Below are 16,001 nucleotides of genomic sequence, written 5' to 3'. Positions count from 1 at the left end.
CAATTATATTCATTCATTCATTCATTCATTCATTCAGTTTTGCCTTTTGAACAGGGATCTTTCACTCTATTGTGGTAACTTCTGAAGCAATCCAGGTGTTAGACATCCACTTCTATAAGTCCTACAAACATTTCCTAAACTTTGGATAAACTCTTATCAAGGGCTTTGGATTTGAAAACTGTAATTGCTTCTAAAATGAACAATATGTCATTCCTCAGAATCATCTCAATTTATTTATCTCAATTTCTTTACTTGCTCCTTGTTGAGAGTAACTCTACCACTAAATAGGAAACAAATTTCCACTATGTGTCCTTTTTAACCCAGTCTTTAGAAGAGTGCATTTCCTACCTTGACGCTCTTGGCACTAAACTCTGACATCATGCTTGTGATTGAATTTGTTTTGAGCTTAAACAATGGTTAACTGACACACCTTCCCGAATCTCTTATATCTTGTACATTAGTTTTTATTATACATCAACTCATTGTTTGTTCCAAATCATTTATGCAAGGGAAGTTGTATTTGCTACCCAAGCACAAAAAGCCAGTGCCAAGCACTTTAATTTGCACTGTGAATATATATTTAAAAAAAAGTATGCATTCCACCCATCTTTTTTATGAAGCCCAGAAGACCCCACAACATCCAAAGATATTTGGTTTTTCTCTTGTTTGGCTTTTCTCTTGTTTCCTGTGGGCAGTACAAATATGTGGATTTAATATTTGAACTAAGTACAATATTTGCATAAACAACCTTTGACTTTAGAAATTAATGAAAATAGGTGTACTTTTAAATTCTTAAGAAATTATATCATCCTCTGGCCTACTGTAAAATAAACTGGTATCTAAATATTGACATAATAAGTGATTACAAATAAGCTTTTAAGAATCCAGATTTTTTTCCAAAAAAAAAAAAAAGACTTCTGTACTACTAAAATGTAGTTGTGCTGCTTTTTTGCCACATTTTGTTGATTTTAATGGGAGATATCTCATTTTTGGACCTGCAATCCTCATTCATTATAAATAAGAAAAATAAAGTCCTGTATTGATAAAATGCTCTGATGTTCTTACCTCTTCCAGATGAATTATCCATGAGCTTGTGTAGTTCATCCTGGGATGGATCCATTTGTTTCCAATCCCATATCCACTGCAAAATAATATCTGGTGCTGTGTGACTTTATAGTTTTCATTTGTGCCAGATCTTGAGACCAAGTCCTTGGTTTTCTCTAGCTGTATACCTCATATTTTTCTGTGATTGCCTTAGTTACTATGATTTTTGTCATGAATTTCTTTAAAATATCTCTCCTTCATGGAGGAATAACATTTTCTCGGGTCAGTAATCAGTTCTGATAAGGATGCAGTCTCTGCAGGCAGCTCAAGAATTCTATACTATCTCCTAGAGAAAAGATTCTTCTGTATCTTGAGTCAAATGGAACCAACTCATTTCCTGTTCTGTTTAAATACCCAGGAGGTTCTGGGTAACAGAATTTCTGCAGAACCCACAACTGCAGTGAACACCTACATTAAATTCTACTTAAATACAATAAGCATCACTAACTTCTATCTGTTTGATAGTTGTAGAGTACAGGTAAGCAAATCCATCAATCAATAACTATTAAGGCAACCACAAATATAGGTTGAAAACATAACCAAAATATTTTCTAAGAGATAAGAGATAAAAATGAAGGCCCTGATATTAGGTAACATAATCAGATGGTGTCATAATGGTGAAAACTATGAGATTTCTCTCCCTGCCATGGTCATAAGACAATACAAATCCCAGACTCTCAAAATAGATACAGTATGTATTAAAATCAGCCTGTGCTATGTCAGAAACCATGTAGGTCTCAAGTATGCCCATTAGAAACCCATGAAGGTAGAACAATGGTGACCTAGTTTACTCACCTGCTGGCAAACTTTTCTCCACTTTGACCCTTCAGTCTTCACTTGATAATTCATAAGAGAACATTAATGGCTAAGGCAGCACTTGGAACACATTTTTCAAGCCTGTGAAATTATCCATACCCAACACCCCTAATTTCCAATCCTATTTTTAATTGATGCCAGACCCAGAGGTTGTGTTCTACCCTTAGCTCCCAAATTTAGTAAGGCAAACAGAATAGCATAATTCGAAATGCAACTTTTCTCTCTATAGAAAATCAGATACGAATTAAGCATTTATTGTGTTTCTACAAAGACCTGCCAAATATAATCTTCTCTTTAGAAATTACCCATCCAGAATGACATTTCCCTTCAACTCGTAGCAAGCAGCCTAAACACATGAAATACAATGGATGGCCTTTCAAATTGAAGGATCCAGCAAATGAAAACCATATTTTCTTTGTATTCTTAATTTATTAATTCTTTAAGATGAATAATATTTATTACAACATAGTAAGCACTATATATGGAGTAATATTTATAGCCATCATGTGTTGAGACTCTTTTTTTTCCTGGTTTTATAAAAAGGGAATGGAGGCACAGGGAGATTGAGTCAATAGATACACTGGGTCACTAGTCCCAGCAAGTACAAGTGTAACTCTTTGACTACAGAGCCTATTCTCACAAGTGTGATGCTCTACTGATTCTCAAAGCCATTGCATTCTGAGAATTCCACGTATCAGTACTAGCACTGGTTGGCACCACTCTGCCACTTAGGTCATTACTGACTTGACACACTATATACTAGTCACCAAATGGTGTTAAGGGTTTGGCCATCCATGCAATATCAGAAATCATTGGATAATTTTCCTTCATAAACTTCCTAGGATGATTATCATAACAAATTACCACAAATGTGATGGACTGAAAACAAAAGACATTTATTTTCTCACAATTCTGGAGGCCAGAGTCCACAATCAAAGCGTCATCAAGGTTATGGTCCATTGGAAGCATCTAAGGAGAATGATTCTTTGCCTCTGACAGCTTCTTGTGGCCCAGGCATTCCTCTGCTTTTATTGGGATCATTCCAATCTCTGGCTCTATCTTCAAAGGACCAGTTTCCCTGTGTCTCTGTGCCTAAATTCCTTTCTTTTCATATAGACCATAATCCTTTTGGATTAAGACCCATCTATTCCAGTATAATTTCATTTTTACTAATTACATGTACAGAAGGCATCCAATAAATGCACAGATATTAAGGATTAAGACTTGAACATATCTTATAGAAGACAAAATTCAACACAAAACAAGGATAGTTTTGTCCTAGTAAATTTTATTTTTTGTAACAGACTGTAAGAGTTACTGTACATAATACTGTACAGAATGCTACACTACTATTCAATGAAGTCAACACACAGTAGCTTAAATCAGAATTTCTCCCGTGGTACAGGGATAAAGGAACTAGAACTGGAAGAGTAGGTACACACTGTGAGGTTTACACATTTCTCTCAACTTGATGTTTTGCCATATCCACAAAATTCACCTTTTAAGATGATTCATAGGAACTGTCTGTGCTCCAGTCCTTGAGAAGTGAGAAAAAAATGAAGGACAAAAGTGTATCTCCTTTCTCTGAGGGAAATATTCCATAAAGCACATATATCATTTCCATTTCACAACACTTCTATCAGCATATCAAGGCCACTTTTAAATGTAAGGTGGTTTGGAACATTCAGTCTTAAACGGGACTGGGATATTCATAGTTAAAATTTATATTATTCCCCAAAATGTTCTATCCAAAATAGCATCTACTAACTGCATATTTCTCTTAAATTTAAATTTAGTTGGAATGAATTTAATTGACTAAAATATGAAATTCATTTCCTAACAAAATTTTGGGTGCTCAGGAATGACCTGTAGCTAGTTATTTGGACCACATTGATGTTCATAGCATTCCCAACGTCATGAGAAGTTGTTTATTTAAAAATAACTTCTTTAGAATTAGGCATTAAAAGACAATTGTAAAGTGACTACAAATTTGCTACAGAAAACCATCCTATGTTCCTTTAAATTCAGTGACTGCAAATGAATTGATAGAGTGTTTTTCCACTCAACTTAGTTTTTTAAAAATGTGTATTTTTTTTAGAGAGAGAGAGAGAGAGAGAGAGAGAGAATATGAATGATCCAGAGAGGGGCAAAGATAGAAGGAGACACAGAATCCAGAGCAGTCAGCAGGCTCTGAGCTGTCAGCACAGAACCTGATATGGGGTTCCAGCCCATGAACTATGAGTTCATGACCTGAGCCAAAGTTGGACACTCAACCAAGTGAGCCACCCAGGTGCCACATTCTTCTAACCAACTTTAAGAATCATCAAATAATATAATCAGTGATGTTTCAACTGGGAGGGCGGCAAAGGAAAACAATGCAGACATGCTTGGTGTGTGGATACTTTATTAAATGTTGATACAGCTGATTTTTTCCCCAAAGTTCTTTGGCTTAGTTATTTTTCTAACTCTCTTTCATGAATAAGAAAAATGAACTTCATAGACGTTAATTAAAATGTAAACTGGAAAGAAAACTCTTGGAGATGTGTACTTTCTCTGTCTCTCTTTGGCTTTCCTAGTCTCAGGTACAGCTCCTCATATTCACATTGAGCCTGGCAATAGGATGGACATGAAGATGACCTGCACATCCACGGGGTGGTATCCAGAGCCTGAGGTACAATGGAGGGAACTTCAAGGACCGCACTTGGCACCAGCCTTTGAGACAAAGAAAATAGAAGAAAATGGACTGTTTCATGTGGAATCATCTATCACAGTTGATAAAAATTCAAGAGCAGATGTGTCCTGTGTTATAAGGAACCTAATACTCAGTGTGGAGAAGGAGGTGCATGTCTCCGTAGCAGGTCAGTTTCCCCCAAAGTTGATATCTTGAGAAGTCCCTGCTGATCAGGAAGTTCTTACTGATAAAGACCTATGATTGACACACCAGAAGGATATTCTAATTTATCCATTTCTAAATTTTAATGCATAGAACCTGGAAAAAGTCACATTCTGTCTTGTTTTATATTTCTTCTTATGATGGAAATGTCATTCTTCTACTTTATGCAGATGAATACATGAGTGGAAAAAAGTAATAACGTTTTTGAGGAAACCATCAAAGTTCTTTCTAAACTTCTCCTAATCCCACTGCCTAGGGAAAGCATATTTCACAATTTTCTGTTTTCTCCCATCTTTCAAATTGAATTTGAATCCTGGCAGTGCCATTTATCAGCTTCATGGTCGTGAGTAACTATTGACCTTCCTGTGCTTAGTTCCCATGTGTTAAATATGGATAATCAGTGTCTACCTCATAAGGTTGTTATGAATATTAACTCTTATGATTAATAGCACAGGCAGAGAAGAGCTCAGACATTCCAATAACTATACAAAGTGACAGTTCAAAGAAATAGTTTGCCCATGTGATCTCTTCCAACTTCCTGGATATACAAATATCCTTATTTGAAGTATTGTAGCCTGTCAATAACATTCTTTATCTCTTGTCCTTTCTAATCTTTCCAGCTTCATCCTTCAGCCCTGTCTTCCTTTGCCTCCAATTCTTCCTACCCCTCACTCATTCCCAGAACATATTCACCCATGCAATATCCCATGTAGGCTGTTATTGACACATTTCTTCTATTTTTCCTCTAACCAAAGGTTTCTTCCTGCTCCCTCTATATTTAACCTTAACCTCTCAGAAAGCTATTCTGTGTTAAGTGCCCTCTTTACTCATACATTATTTTGATTATATGTTTCTCTATTTCCCTAGAATGAATATAAACTTCTGAGGGTACTGTGTCTATTTTTTATATCCCCGTTACTTAGAAAAATACCGATCCACAATATATTTTTCTACAATGCATAAATTTTTGTATCACCTTTAATCAGTAAGTGAAGTGACATTTCCTTTGTGCTTTGGTTTGGGACATCACATTGGTTTAAGTTAGTTAGAAAGAAAACTTGAGGTGGAAAATCTGAAAGAAGCAAACACATACACCATGATAGAGAAAACATTTTAAAAATGCTCATATATTTATATATACATATATGTTTGAGATCATCAATTAAAATTTACACAGACATTTTGGGGCACCTGGGTGACTCAGTCAGGACCTCTTTTGAAGTAACAGTATTAAATAAAAGAATATAAAAATGATACTCATTTTTACAGATTTTATTTGCTAGCTGACACATATTTCATAAGAAATGGGGAATTGAAATAATCTGAGTCTCAAGAACCTAGACATGAATTCCATTTAGCTTATCATCCAAGATGTCATAATTTTTCCTTTAATCTTTGGAAAAGCTCCACATGCTTCTTATTCATTGGTATATTGTCAAACTCACATATATATTTATATAGAAAATAATCAGATAGAAAAGACACATGGCAAAGTCAGTGTGGGGTCTGTAGCAGAAATAATGGAGAAAAGGATGAAAAAAATACTTAAATGCATTTTTAGACTTTTATTTGTTGTAAGAGAATTATTTGTTGCAAATATAATAATATTTGTTAAATTTTGATTGTGGGTACATGGATGCCTGATGAATTATTTGTATGTGTTCAGCATATTAAAACATTTGATAATTTATAAAATAAACATCTGAGTCTCCATATATCAAGAACAGGAAAGGAAACTGAAGCCTCTTTAGGATTCCAAAATTCTTTAGAATTGCAGGGAGAGGTAGATGAGGCTTAGAATCTGTGCTCTTCCTCATAATGTCACTTAAAGGAAAACATCTAGGGATTTTTTCCCAACAGCCAAGTCTCTGATAGCAAGCTGAATACTAAGTGAGAAATTTTATATTTTTCAGATACCTTGTTTCCTGAGGACTGTCCTTGGGCAGTGGGGTTTGCAGTTTTCCTGTCTCTCCTGGCCTTTGGTGCAACAATCAGTGTTCTATTTGTGTGTACCCGAAAAGCCAAAGGTAAACTTAAAAAATGGTGAATTGGCCTCATTTTTGGAAGAATTAGAATATAACAGCAACATAAAATTCATAAATGATCTGTAGGTGGTCTTTAGCGTTTAAAATTGGGAAGAAAACCTGAACAGACTCATCCACAAACTTATGGCTTTGAATGTTTGTCAGAAACTAGAGGTTATCTGATGAAGGTCAATTACTTCATCAAGGAAAAAAAAAACATGCTTGGTTTGTTTATGAACTGACACTTAAATTTGTTGGTTCAGAAACAAGATTATATAATGCTTTGTTTGTGTGTTTATTTATGCACCCAGAGATAATCAAATTCTCTACAATATAATTTAACTGAAATCTTAGTGTAGCATTAGGATGGTTTTTTTTCTGTTATCAGAATGCCACTTTTCTCTAATATTGGGAGAGGGGGCAGAAATCAGTATAGCAGTATTCAGAACATTTCTTTGTGAGCAAAAGCAAGAAGATACTAACAAATTAGAGCTTTTTCCAGGCCATGAGTGCCCGTGACTGCCTTTCTCCAGTCCCTAGAAAATAATGCATCATAAGAACCCATTTTTCTGTGCTCTGGCTTGATTACGTTTCTCTAGATAGGCCTGGCTACCCACAGCCTGTGGCACTTCTGTCCCTCACTCTCAATGTGTTCAGTGAGTTCTTTAAAGAAATGCTCTGTTCAGAAATAATATTTGTGCTGTAGACAGGCTTAGGTCATTATTCCTGTAGAACTATGATATATTTCTATTTACATTTGTTCTACATTGATTGAATTTCCAGTATCTTGAAGGTTACTTTCCTGCCAGTGTGATTTACCTCCACTAGGTAGGAGAAGAGAATCAGGGCAGTGATCAAAAGTAAAACAAAACAAGCAAACAAACAACAAAAGAAAACAAGAAAAACATAAAACCCTGACCATGAAGAGAAGCATTGCATTGTATTAAAGTTCTTCTCTCATCACCTGTCAGTTCACAAAAATGATATAGTTCATACTCCTAAATTTTTATACAACTTAGAAATCCCTTTAAATATCCAATACTGTCTACTTGGTCAATATGAAAAAAAATAGTTTTTTTTTTCTAAAAATGTGAGAAATATATTTTCATGGCAGAAAAATTGTACTTATCAGAGCATAGCTGATAAATTTTATTTAACTGAAAACAATTGTTAACTGTACTGGAATTAAAATGAAAAACTTAATAAAAATGTATAGCTGACAAACAATACTACGTTAGTTCCAGGTCTACAACAGATTGATTCAAGAACTCTTCACATTATGCTTTGTTCACCAAAAGTGTAGCCACCATCTGTCACTAACAACTATTACAATACATAAATTATATTACTTAAGCTGTACCTTTCATTCATGAGACTTACTCAGTTCATAACTGGAAGCCCATACCTCCCACTCCCTTTCACCTCTTCCTCCTCCAGTCCTGCAACAACCAGTGTGTTCTCTGTATTTATGGTCTGGTTCTCTTTTATTTGTTTGTTTTGTTTTCCACACATAATTGAAATCATATGTATTTTTTCTTTGTCTGACATCTCACCAAAATACCCTCTAGTTTCATCCATGTTGTTGCAAATGGCATGATCTTATTATTATTTTTGGCTGAATAATAATCCATTGTATAAATAATATTTATTCTTTCATCTTTCCAAGGCATTTAGGATATTTCCATATCTTGGGTGTTGTAAATAATACTGCAATAAACATAGCAGAGCATATATATTTTTGAATTACTTTTTCCATTTCTGGGGGGTTAAATACCCAATAGTGGAATTACTTGATTTTACCATATTTCTATTTTTAATTTCATAAAGAAACTTCCTGATATTTTCCACAGTGGCTGCACGAATTTAGCTTCCCACCAACAGTGCACTAGGGTTCTCTTTTCTCCATATCCTTGCCAACACTTAGTATTTATTATATTTTTGATACTAGTCATTGTGATAGGTGTCAGAAAACATTGCCTGGTTTTGAATTGTATTTCACTGATGATTAGCGATGTCGACGATTATTGTATGTGTCTGTTGGCCATCTTGAAAAACTTTCTATTCAGATACCCTGCTCATTTTTTAAATGAATTACTCATTTTCTTTTTCTTCCCTTTTTTTTTTTTGCTGCTTTCTTTTAGATATTTTAGATATTAAGCCCTTATCAGAAATATCACTTAGAAGTATCTTCTCCCATTCAGTAGGTTGCCTTTTGCTATGTTGATAGTTTCCTTTACTGCACACTTTTTTTTTTTTTTTTTTGGTACAGTCCTAGTAGTGTACTTTTTGCTTTTGTTGACCTTGTCTTAGCAGACATATCCATTAATACGTTGCTAAGATCAATATCAAAGAGATTGCTGCCTATGTTTTCTTCCAGGAGCTTTATGGTTTCAGACCTCAGATATAGGTCTTTAATTTATTTTTATTTTTGGTACGGTGTAAGAAAGTAAGTCAGTTTCATTTGTTTGCACATAGTTATTCAGCTTACCCAGGCCATTTATTGAGGAAGATTTTTTTCTCCTATCGTGTATTCTTACCTCCGTTGTCATAGATTAACTGACCATAGAAGCATAGGTTTATTTCTGGGCTCTCTCTTTAGTTCCATCGATTTGTGGGTTTCTTTCTTTTTTGTGTATCAATAAAATACTTTTTTAGTTATTACAGCTTTGTGGCATAATTTTAAAATCTTGGATTGTGATATATCCAGGTTTGTTTTTCTTTCTCAACATTACTTTGGGTATTCAAAGTGTTGTGTGGTTCCATACATTTTATAATTATTTGTCTTATGAGAAAACTGCTATTGGTATTTTGATAGGGATTACATTGAATCTGTTTTTTGATTTGGGTAATATGGATATTTTAGCAGTATTAATTCTTCCAATCCAGGAGCATGGAATATCTTTCCATTTGTTTTTGTCATCTAAATTTCTATAATCTATATTTTATAGTTTTCACAGTACAAGTCTTTTTCCACTTTGGCGAAGTTTAGTCCTGGATATTTTATTTTTTGGTGCAATTTTGAATGGGATATTTAAAGACATTTTTTTTCTACAGCTTCATTATTAATGTTTATAAATGCAGCTGTTTTCTGTATATTAATTTGGCACCATGAAATTTTACCGAATTCATTTATTAATTTTCATAGTTCCTTGGTGTATTCTACAGGGTTTTCTAAGTATAACATTTTGTCTTCTGCTAAAAGGCACGGTTTTCTTTCTTTCTTACTGATTTGGATGCATTTATTTCTGTGCATTGTCTGATGTGGTTAGTATTTTCATTACTTTTTTTTTCTTTTTAAGTTCCATTTGTTTTATTGCCATTTATTTATTTATTTATTTATTTATTTATTTATTATTTAATATAATTTATTGTCAAATTGGCTAACATACAGTGTGTAAAGCGTGCTCTTGGTTTTTGGGTTAGATTCCTGTGGTTCATTGATTATACACAACATCCAGTGCATATCCCAGTGCCCTCCTCAATGCCCATCACCCATTTTCCCCTCTCCCCTGCTACCCCTCATCAACCCTCAGGTTGTTCTCTGCATTTAAGAGTCTTTTATGGTTTTCTTCCCTCCCACTCTGTAACTATTTCCCCCACTTCCTTTCTCCAATGGTATTCTGTTAATTTTCTCAATATCCACATATGAGTGAAAACACATGATATCTGTCTTTCTCTGACTGACTTATTTCACTCAGCATAATACCTTCCACTTCCATCCTTGTTGCTGCAAATGGCATGATTTCATTCTTTCTCATTGACAAGTACTATTCTATAGTATATATAAATCACATCTTCTTTATCCATTCATCAATTGATGAACATTTAGGCTCTTTCCATAATTTGGCTATTGTTGATAGTGCTGCTATAAACATTGGCATACATGAGCCCCTATGAATCAACACTCCTGTATCCTTTGGATAAATTCCTAGTAGTGTTATTAGTGGGTTATAGGGTATTTCTATTTTTAATTTTTTGATGAACCTCCACACTGTTTTCCACAGCGGTTGTACCAGTTGGCATTCCCACCAGAAGTGCAAGATGGTTCCCTTTTCTCTAAATCCTAGATAGCATCTATTGATTCCTGAGTTGTTAGTTTAAGTCACTCTGACTGGTGTGAGGTGGAATCTCAGTGTGGCTTTGATTTGTATTTCCATGGTGATGAGTGACGTGGAGTATCTTTCCATGTCTGTGTGGGCCCTCTGAATGTCTTCTTTGGGAAAGTGTCTATTCATGTCTTCTGCCCATTTCTTCACTGGATTTTTTTTTTTGGGGGTGTTCAGTTTGGTCAGTTCTTTATATATTTTGAACACTAAATTTATCCAATGTGTCATTTGAAAATATTTTTTTCCCATTGGGCCAGTTGCGTTTTACTTTTGTTTATTATTTCCTTTGTAGTGCAGAACTGTTTTATCTTGATGAGGTCTCAATAGTTTAATTCTGCTTTTAATTCCCTTGCCTTTGGGGATGTGTTGAGGAAGAATTGGCTGCAACTGAAGCCAAAGAATTGGTTGCGTCCTTTTTCCTCTATAGTTTTGATGGTTTCCTGTCTCACATTTAGGTCTTTCATCCATTTTGAGTTTATATTTGTGTATGGTGGAAGAAAGTAGTCTAGTTTCATTTTTCTGCATGTCGCTGTCCATTTCTCCCAACATTTGCTAAAGAGACTCTTTTCCATTGTATGCTCTTTCCTGCTTTGTCAAAGATTAATTGGCCATACTTTTGTGGGTCCAATTCTGGGTTTTCTATTCTCCTCTATTGGTCTATGTGTCTGTTTTGTACCAATACTGTACTCTCTTGGTAATTACATCTTTATAGTAGAGGCTAAAGTCTGGGATTGTGATGCCTCCTACTTTGGTTTTCTTTTTCAATATTACTTTAGTTATTCAGGGTCTTTTGTGGTTCCATACAAATTTTAGAATTGTGTGTTCTAGCTTTAGGAAGAATGCCAGTACAATTTTGATTCAGTTTGCATTTAAAGTATAGATTGCTTTGGGTTCTATTGGGATGTTAACAACATTTATTTTTCCAATCCATGAGCATGGAATGTGTTTCCATTTCTTTGTTTCCCCTTCAATTTCCTTCATAAGTTTTCTATAATTTGAAATGAATATATGAATATATGAATATCTGAATATATGAATATATGTTATATCTTTGGTTAGGTTTATTCCTACGTATTGTATGGTTCTCAGTGCAATTGATAATGGTACCAATTTCCTGATTTCTCTTTCTGTTGCTTCATTATCGGTGTATAAAAATGCAACAGATTTCTGTACATTGATATTTTACCCTGTGACTTTGCTGAATTCTTGTATCAGTTCTAGCAGCATTTTGGTGCACGCTTTCATGGTTTTCCATGTAGAGTATCATATCATCTGCAAAAAGTGAAAGTTTGACTTCTTTTTTGCCAATTTTGGTGCCTTTTATTTCATTTTATTGTCTGATTACTGATGCTGGGACTTCCACCACTATGTGAAGCAACAGTGGTGAGAGTGGGCATCCCTGTCATGTTCCTGATATCAAGGGAAACACTCTCAGTTTTTACCCATTGACAATGATATTAGCTGTGGGCTTTTCATAAATGGCTTTTATGATGTTTAAGTATGTTCCTTCTATCCTGACTTTCTTGAGGGTTTTTTATTAAGAAAGGATGATGTATTTTGTCAAATGCTTTTTCGGCCTCTATTGACAATATCATATGGTTCCTATCCTTTCTTTTATTAATGTGTTGTATCACATTTACTGATTTGTAAATATTAAAGGAGCTCTGCAGCCCACGAATGAATTCCACTTGATCATGGTGAATAATTATTTTTATATGCTGTTGAATTTGATTTGTTAGTATCATGTTGATAATTTTTGCATCCATGTTCTTCAGGGATATTGGCCTGTAATTCTCTTTTTTTGTGGAGTCTCTGTCTGGGTTGGGAATCAAAGTAATGCTGGCTTCATACAATGAGTCTGGAAGTTTTCCTTCCCTTTCTATTTTTTGGAACTTTTTGAGAAGGATAGGTGTAAACTCTTCCTTAAATGTCTGGTAGAATTCCCCTGGGAGGCATCTGAGCCAGGACTCTTATTTGTTGGGAGATTTTTGATAACTGATTCAATTTCTTCACTAGTTATGGCTCTGTTCAAATTTTCTATTTCTTCCCATTTGAATTTTGGCAGTGTGTGGATGTGTAGGAATTTGTCCATTTCTTCCAGGTTGTCCAGTTTGTTTGCATATGACGTTTCATAGTATTCTCTGATAATTGCTTGTGTTTCTGATGGATTGGTTGTGATAAATCCTTTTTAATTCATGATTTTATCTATTTGGGTCCTCTATCTTTTGTTTTTGAAAAGTCTGGCTAGGGGTGTATCAATTTTGTGTATTTTTTTTTCAAAATAACAGGTCTTTGTTTCATTGATATGTTCTACTTTTTTTGTATTCTATATTGTTTATTTCTGATATGATCTTATTATTTCTATCCTTCTCCTGGCCTTGGGGTTTATTTGCTGTTCTGCTTCTAATTCCTTTGGGTGTACTGTTAGATATCGTACTTGGGATTTTTCTTATTCTTTGAGATAGGCCTGGATTGCAATGTATTTTCCTTTTAGGACTGCCTTTGCTGTGTCCCAAATGTTTTGGACTGTTGTGTTTTCATTTTCATTTATTTCCATATATTTTTAATTTTCTTCTTTAATTTAATTTAATTTCTTCTTCTTTAATTGGTTGACTCATTGATTTTTAATAGGATTTTCTTTAACCTCCATGCATTTGGAGGTTTTCCCAATGTTTTCCTGTGATTGATTTCAAGTTTCATAGCATTGTGATCTGAGAATATGCAAGGTATTATCTCAATTATTTTATATTTATTGAGGTCTATTTGTGACCCAGTATGTGATCTATCTTGGAGAATGTTCTGTGTGCACTTGAGAAGAATGTGTATTCTGCTCCTTTAGGGTGAAAAGTAAATATATCTGTAAAGTCCATCTGGTCCAGGGTATCATTCAGGGCCATATATTTTCTGTATTGATTTTCTGTCTGGATGATCTGTCCATTGTTGTAAGTGGAATATTAATATCCCCTGTCATTACTACATTCGTATCAATAAGGTAGCTTATGTTTGTGATTAATTATTTTTATATATTTGTGTGCTCCTGAATTGGGAACATAAGCATTTATAATTTTTAGCTTTTCTTGATGGATAGATCCCATAATTATGTTATAATACTCTTTTTCATCTCTTGTATCAACCTTTATTTTGAAATCTAATTTGTCTGATATAAGGATGGCTACTTCAGCTTTCTTTTGAATTCCAGGAGTATGATAGAGGGTTTTCCAACCTCTCACTTTCAATCTACAGGTGTTCTCAGGTCTAAAATGGATCATTTTTAGACAGCAAATAGATGAGTCTGGTGTTTTATCCATTCTGACACCCTGTGTCCTTTAATTGGAACATTTATTCCATTTTCATTCAGTGTTATTATTGAAAGATATGGGGTTAGAGTCATTGTGTTATCTGTAGTTTTCATATTGTAGTGATGCCTGGTCCGTCGTGGTCTTTGCAACATTCCACTCACAGAGCACCCCTTAGGATCTCTTGTAGGGCTGGTTAAGTGGTGATGAATTCCATCAGTTTTTGTTTGTCTGGGAAAACGTTTATCTCTCCTACAATTCTGAATGATAGGCTTGCTGGATAAAGGATAGTTGGCTACATATTTTTCCTATTCATCACATTGAAAATTTCCTGCCACCCACTTCTGGCCTGCCAAGTTTCAGTAGATAGGTCTGCTACTACCCTTATGTGTCTACCCTTGTATGCTAAGACCCGTTTATCCCTAGCTGTTTTCAGAATTCTCTCTTTATCTTTGGATTTTGCCAGTTTCGCTATGAAATGTCATGCAGAAGATCAATTCCTATTACATATGAAGGGAGTTCTCTGTGACTCCTGCATTTCAATGTCTATTTCCTTCCCCGGATTGGGGAAATTTTCAGGTATGATTTGTTCAAGTACACTTCATGTCCTTTTCTCTCCCTTCTTATTCTGGAACTCCTATGATTCAGATATTATTTCATTTCATTGGATCACTTAGCTAATTTTCCCCTTATGGTTCAAAATTTTTTATCTCTCTTTTTCTCAGCTTCATCTTTTTCCATAATTTTATCTTCTGTTTCACCTATTCTCCCCTCAGCCTCTTCCATCCTCACTATCACTGCCTCTAGTTTATTTAGCACATCATTTATAGCATTTTTTTAATTCATCATGACTACTTTTTAGTTCCTGATATCTGCAGCAATAGATTCTCTGCTGACTTCTATGCTTTTTTCAAGGCCAGTGATTAATCTTATGACTATTATTCTAAATTCTTGTTCAGTTACATTGTTTATATCTGTTTTGATTAATTCTTTAGCTGTCATTTCTTATTGGAATTTCTTTGAAGAGAATTCTTCTGTCTTGTCATTTTTTCTAGTTTTCTGTCACTTCTGCATTTTAAAAGCTTGTTGTGTACGCTGCACCTGTGAGCACTACTATATTATAGAGTGGTCATACACTGTCCAGGCTCTGGCCATTCAGCAAGTATTTCTTGGAGTATGTTACTTGCTCTTTGTTTTTGTGACTCTGGTTGCTTTATCTCCCTACTCAAAGTGATGTTTTGGACCCTCCACCAGGTGTGCTTTGATATGTTCATGGAAGTGGCCCTATGACCCTCCACGTTGTCCCCATGGGCCCCTGGAGATGTCTTTGTCACTTTGCAGCCCAGACTCTTGGAATTCAATGTCCTTTGGACTCAACACTGCTTTTTTTTGAGGGAGGAGGGAACTTTGGGTCCCCCTACTTCTCCACCATGTTGTATCTCTTCTTCATTACTGTTTTGAATACAAGTGACAAGAATGGACATCCTTCTCTTGTTCTGTTGTTAGAGGAAGAGCTGTCATTTTTTTAACCATTATATATGATAATAAGTGTGGTTTTCCCATGTTCAAAATTAATTACACTGAAGTATGTTCTCTCTAAACCCATTTTGCTAAATTTCTTTATCATGATAAATATCAAATTATGTCAGCTGGTATTTTCTGCATCTATGGAGATGATTACATAACTTCCATCCTTTATTCTATCAATGTGTTATATAATGTTGATTGATTTGTGGATACTGAACCATCCTTGCATCCCCAG

At 34.7% G+C, this 16,001-nt stretch overlaps 1 protein-coding gene across 4 annotated transcripts in view; it reads left to right on the top strand.

Annotated features, from left to right (window-relative positions):
* LOC115513564 (butyrophilin subfamily 1 member A1-like) overlaps positions 1 to 16,001 on the top strand; it is an 85,785-nt gene that overhangs the window by 12,848 nt on the left and 56,936 nt on the right. For all 4 annotated transcript variants that reach the window (XM_030314828.1, XM_030314811.1, XM_030314820.1 and 1 more), the window contains exons 3-4: positions 4,497 to 4,778; positions 6,727 to 6,840. In XM_030314828.1, the coding sequence (XP_030170688.1) occupies positions 4,497 to 4,778; positions 6,727 to 6,840 (396 nt within the window). The remainder of the gene's footprint in view (positions 1 to 4,496; positions 4,779 to 6,726; positions 6,841 to 16,001) is intronic.

This window comes from Lynx canadensis, chromosome A1 (genome assembly GCF_007474595.2).
Source record: "Lynx canadensis isolate LIC74 chromosome A1, mLynCan4.pri.v2, whole genome shotgun sequence".
NCBI lineage: Eukaryota > Metazoa > Chordata > Mammalia > Carnivora > Felidae > Lynx > Lynx canadensis.
Note: the sequence above shows the minus strand (reverse complement) of the source record. Positions and strands in the feature narration are given on the sequence as shown.